Source organism: Salmo trutta, chromosome 23 (assembly GCF_901001165.1).
Source record: "Salmo trutta chromosome 23, fSalTru1.1, whole genome shotgun sequence".
In the NCBI taxonomy this organism is placed as follows: Eukaryota; Metazoa; Chordata; class Actinopteri; order Salmoniformes; family Salmonidae; genus Salmo; species Salmo trutta.
In genome coordinates this window covers 37,845,307-37,851,306 of record NC_042979.1, presented here as the reverse complement: position 1 = coordinate 37,851,306, position 6,000 = coordinate 37,845,307, and the positions used below count along the sequence as shown (strand labels likewise).

Genomic DNA, 6,000 nt, shown 5'->3' with positions numbered 1-6,000 from the left:
ACAGCATCTTCCCTGGTGAACTTGAGGGATTGGCTGAGTTCCAACGCTTCTAAATCACTTCCTTTCCATGTGATGTCTCCTCCCTCTCCTTAAAGGAAAATTCCACCCCAAAACTATCTTTTGGTATTTGTTTCATTAGTCCATTTTTGATATAGTCCCAAAAATGTTTTGCATGTCAGGAATCAAGTTTTCAAGATGTATAACTTTCAATATACAGAAATACAGCCGGTATGATAAAAAAAAAGCATTACACTGGCTGTATTTTAAAAGTTACATATTTTGAAAACTTGATTGCTGACATGCAAAACATTTTTTTCCGACATTTAGCTCCGACCTCGTGTTCACAGAGCTGAAAGGACAAAACCACGAATTCCAATTTAATTCACTCAATTCAGGTCATAAATTGACCTCAAACCCCTAGTAGGGAGTGCTCTACAAATCTGTAAAGGTGTAGCAGTACTTTTTTGTTGTTGCTTTTTTTCACTCATCTCATGTGCCTGAACAACAAATGCAAGAAAGAATGATTTGTCTTTTTTGTTTACATTTTGCGGTATTTTTGGGTGGGGAAGGTTTATGTGGGTTTTTTTTGGATCCCCATTAGCTTTTGCAGAGGCAGCAGCTATTCATCCTGGGTCCACAAAAAACATGACAAGTAACAAACACTGATACACTGATAGACAAGGACAGTCACACACGGGTGGGATGGTGAGAAAACGGGTCAGAATGAATGTCTAGCAGATAAATAACTTTTCTCCTAACTTATTATATATTTGTGTGGCGGAAAACACCAGTCTCTGGTTATTAACATCAATCTTTACTCTCTCTTTCTAATGATTATCTTATTGCTACTATGTAACATTTGTATTGCTGCCATGTTAAAAAGATATTAACCATGGGCAGCATTGGTCTAAGGGATGTTGTAAACTGAAGTAGCTTTTTCGAGCTGGGATATGAAGCGTCCGTATCTGATGTTATTTTTCATGTGTACTCTGCTCTGTACTCTCATCCTGAAACAGTTTAACTCTTTATGAACCGTGTGTGTTTGTTTGTATGCGTAAGTGTATGCTGCGTGTGTATGCGTGTCTGTCTGTATGACACTTGTTTTTTTTTGCATGACTACATTTTTGTATGGGTATATACAGTATCTTAGTATTGGAGTTCTATACTGTTTTTTACAGTGTTTGTAACTGCACAATAAATATTTCAAAGATGGTTTAAATCAAATAATTGTGAGATTCTGTAAATTGTATCGGACGTTTTCACTATTTTATGTTCTGCTTTTGACCTGTCTTGAAAAAGTATTACTTTAATTTAATTCAATCATGGCAACATTTGTAATGATGATTCAAATACTTAGGCTATTTTGTATAAATACCTGAACCTTGATGATGGGACTATGGTTGAATGATTGGTAAAAATATACAATGAGTTCCAGAATGTAGAAATCCTGTCCCATAGTGGTTCAGTGTCCCTGGTTATTATACTTGGCTTGGTACGGAGCTTTCAGCAGCTTGTTTCCATGGAAACCCCTCCCTTCCTTGCACCATAGGACCACTTGGTGCCCATGATTATTTTTCCTCTGTAAGCGATGATAGGTTGTTGTTAACGTTTTATAGAAGGCCCATGTTGAATTTGTCAATCTTACAAAATATCAGTCTTATGTTTGACTTGGGAAAGCCGAAATCGTAGCGTGTTAAGAGAAGTCTTGTCGCATCTGCCAGACCAGGCATCACGGGAATATTCTGTATATTCTACCTGTCTCTCACACGAGCTAAACACACAGGGCTTTAAAGAGAGGAATATAACTATTTATAATTTCCGTAAAATAAATGTTATTTAACAAACATAGGGCCAGTGTGTGGCTCAGTATTGTATTTGACTAAATAGCCTACATTTTATCTACGATACATTTGCACACCAGTCTAGCATATCATATGATGTCACGAAGGCCTCATACTAGGCTATGTGATCACATTAGTTTTTAATGCCGGCTTTGAGCTTTTGGTGACAGCTACAGTAGACTACAGCAGGCACCCAATATAGATTATATTCATGTCTGTAATGTAGCTATTTCAGATTGAGGTCAAATCGGCCCTGGCTTGCTGCGCACGCAGAATTCAGCGCGAGTGGTCGTGAGGTTTGTCCGTATTCCCTCTGTTTTTCATCTCATCGACAACCGGCTGGCGGGGAGAGCGACTGATTATTCTACCCGACCGGGACTACACCAAGGAACAACACTGGGACAATTTTGAGAATGAATGGTTTTCTGCCTGCTTCGGGGCTCAGAAATGACAATCCGCTCCGGCGCAGGGTATGCTGCGAAATTGGTGTTAAACCCAAGACACAGGTATCCCCGCCTCGTCAATAACAGTTCGTGGGTACCGAAGCATTCCAATTTCATTTGCTAACATCGTGCGTTGTGGATGCCAGTGATTTTTGTTGTTGATTTGTACATGTCCACCTTTCTCGTTCGGTATTTAAATGCGTCTGCTTGGCTAAGACAGGACACGCTTCTCACCATGCTATTTATGGTTAAAGTATTTTCTTCTCAACGGAACAGCCAACACCTCAGAGGCGTGTGAAGGAGGGATATGACACGGATTCCACACATCCCGAAGGAGCCTGCTCAGAGAAGAATATGAAAAAGCAAGACATTGGAGAGACCATCCATTTTGTGTCAGGAGAATATTTTGATGAAGGAGACACTGGGATAATTATAGAAACGGGAGCCTCTGGATACACATCGACTTGGGGAGCACCCAGCTCTGAAAATACATGTTGGGCTTATTAATTGTATGATTTTAATGACTATAGGCTAATGGTTGGATCATATCCAATACAAAATCCTAAAATGTGATGGCATCTTGTCGGGAAAAATGCAATAGGAAAAGATGACCCAGAAATCAGAATCGCCCTGTCATCCATCTGTGCCTTCAGCATCATGTTATGAGGTGGAGTGGCTGCGAGAGAACATCAATTGATTTGTACATGGATATCGCTGATTTATTGCCCTATGCCGTTTTTTTTATTCATATTTCATAATGTAACTGACTTTTACATATTTCTTTCAAGGCAAACATTGAATTATTGTGTCTATCGGGATCGTATCCATTCCACTTGGTCTCCAAGTGTCAAATTAAATGAATATCTAAATGAGAATTTCAAGGGAGCAACCAAGATATAATCGAGACTCATTTTTCGAACCAAGCAAACATCCCGTTGCACACAGATAGGGGGGCAGGTACCAGTAACAGAAAAGTCGCTGGTTCGAATCCCCGAGGCGACTAGGTGAAACATCTGTCGATGTGCCCTTGAGCAAGGCACGTACCCTTAATTGGTCCTGTAAGTGGCTCTAAATAATAGCGTCGGATACATTACTAAAATGTAAATATAGATACAGTATATAACTGTCATATGAATATATGGCCTATCCATGCATGAAGTGATGGCCGCTTGTTTTTTATTCTACTATTGTTTTTTACTCTAAATTGTCCCACTGTGATCTATTTTTCTATTTTCTCAATGTTATTTGTCCAAGCTCCGCCACAAATCTGGATAAAAAATCGGACCGCCCTGAATAGAAACCATATGTGGCCCACTTGATTTGAAACAAGTGTCTTTTCCATTACTGAGGATATTTTTCTTACTCGGCCATTAGCCTGACTTTCAAGTGCGAGAAGCTTTTTTAATGCTTACAGTCTGATTTTTAGTGAGTGAAATTGATGACACACCTGCACACCGCTGTTGTACTCCGAGGATATTGCACTGTGCAAGCCACGAGCACTAGGCTACTACAGTCACGGGGAATTCGACACGTTTCAAGTGCGCTGTCAGTGGGTTTTTGGCTGTTTCGCTCGAAATGTGGAAAGTTTTATTGTAGGAGTGCCTCACGACGCGTCGAGATTTGCCAGGAAAAGGAAAAGGAAGGGGATATGAATCCAAGAAGAAGATGATGATGATGATGCTGGATACACAGGTAACAAAATACTTATAGTTTGCTTTAAGTTAAGTTTCTTCATCTGTTGCTCTAGTTGAAGTTCTAGGCTACCCGGACAGACATTTAAAGAGACAAAGCCTGATAGCTATATAAGCCCGATTTATTTACTTTCTCACGGTAAATGCAAAAACAGCATTCAGAATAAAAACTAAGATAAACAACCTGCTAGGACGCAGTTGCTAGAATGGTTTGGAATGAATTAGCATAACAATGCACTATTCAAATAACTTCCCGAGGCAGGGGATCATCATTGTATGGTCTTTACAAAAGAGATTAGTGCCTGGCACAAGGCCATGTCTTTTGTACATCTGTCATGGCATGCAGAACGAGGGCAGTGCCGGGGGACATGGGATGGTGTAGTGCACAGCACTGCCCACCCGCCTTCCTCAACATGTTGGGTCAGAAAAGCTTGTCATAAAATAGCCTAGAGTACTGTGTGTGTGTGTGTGTGTGAGAGAGAGAGAGAGAGAGAGAGAATGTGTGTGTGTGTGTGAGAGAGAGAGAATGTGTGTGAGAGAGAGAGAATGTGTGTGTGTGTGTGTGTGTGTGTGTGTGTGTGTGTGTGTGTGTGTGTGTGTGTGTGTGTGTGTGTGTGTGTGTGTGTGAGAGAGAGTGTTTGTGTGTTCCCCATACTGAATCCTGAAAAACATTTAATCCTGAGATGCTCTAAAATGTTGATGTGGCGTTTTTTCTGTGCTTTAGCAGAATTCATCCTGTAAATGGCAGTCACAGCATGTTAACAAAGCCAATGAGGGAGGTTATGAGGGTATTAAGGAAGTTATCCTCCACCACTTTTCCTCTACACTAAAAAATACAAATAAAATATAATGTTTTGTCACATACACCGGATATGTGCAGTTTTACAGCCATAGTATTATGGCGCCCCTGGAACAAATTAGGGTTAAGTGCCTTTCTCAAGGACACATCGACAGACTTTTCACCTTGTCGGCTCAGGTATTTGAACAAGCAACCTTTCGGTTATTGGCCCAATGCTCTAACCGCTAGGCTACCTGCCACCAAAGAGCCACTAGAAAGGACCACCAAGCCAAGACCCTCTGCTATTGAAATGACTCCCTGGTATTTAACACTTATTTAACTAGGCAAGTCAGTTAAGAACAAATTGTTATTTACAATGATGGCCTACCCCGGCCAAACCCAGACAACACTGGGCCAATTGTGTCCCGCTCTATGGGACTCCCAATCACGTCCGGTTGTGATACAGCCTGGAATCGAAGCAGGGTCTGTAGTGACACCTCTAGCACTGAGATGCAGTGCCTTAGACCGGTGCACTACTCGGGAGCCCCTGATATGATGGAATGCCACAAAACATGTACAAGAAGGAATCAATCCAAAGGCAACACGTGTAGGAGACGAGGAGAGGAAGTCACTTAAGCGCATTGGAACCAACCTCATCATCCTCTCACACTCCGTGTCATATGACCCGTTGGCCACAAAGTAATACTGTTCCATTTCTCCTTCTAAGGCATTCAAAATCCATTGAGATTCCGGCCTTGGAGGCTCCGTTTATTGCACGTGTTTGGGGAAGGTCCGAAGGGGTGAGCACTGGGGGGCCGTGGGGGGCCGTCGTTGGTTTGTTTGTTGGTCCGACTCTGGGGGTCGCAGAAGGAGTGGGCGGTTGTGCTGTTCCCTTGGGCCTTGCCTCTTCTGCAGTTCTCCAACTCCAGGCCTGGAGAGTCACTACCGCTCCAGTTCCACCAGTTTGGTGATATGAAACTATGTAGAAGATATACCTACAATGTAGTTGCACTACCAACCTATGTAATTACTGTATTATCAAGTAAGTACAAGGTTTTGGTCCATAATATAAAGTAGAATCCATCTTTTCATAAAATATTTGGTTCCTGTGATTTTTGTCAGCATATCTGTTTTGTTTGTTACTGCTTACTGTTTGAACTCTCCCGGGTGTCTCTCTCTCTCTCTGTTTCACCTAGTTACAGTGTATCCCTCTATGACTTATTTGTTCATCTTAATGCATTATACAT

General features: G+C 41.5%; 1 protein-coding gene across 1 annotated transcript in view; it reads left to right on the top strand.

The window, feature by feature from the left end:
• The first annotated feature begins 2,134 nt into the window (after positions 1 to 2,134).
• The window catches only part of LOC115159992 (ral guanine nucleotide dissociation stimulator), a 68,434-nt gene continuing 64,568 nt past the window's right edge, over positions 2,135 to 6,000 (top strand). Inside the window, exon 1 of the mRNA XM_029710196.1 lies at positions 2,135 to 3,976. Within this exon, the coding sequence (XP_029566056.1) occupies positions 3,950 to 3,976 (27 nt within the window). The 5' untranslated portion in view covers positions 2,135 to 3,949. The remainder of the gene's footprint in view (positions 3,977 to 6,000) is intronic.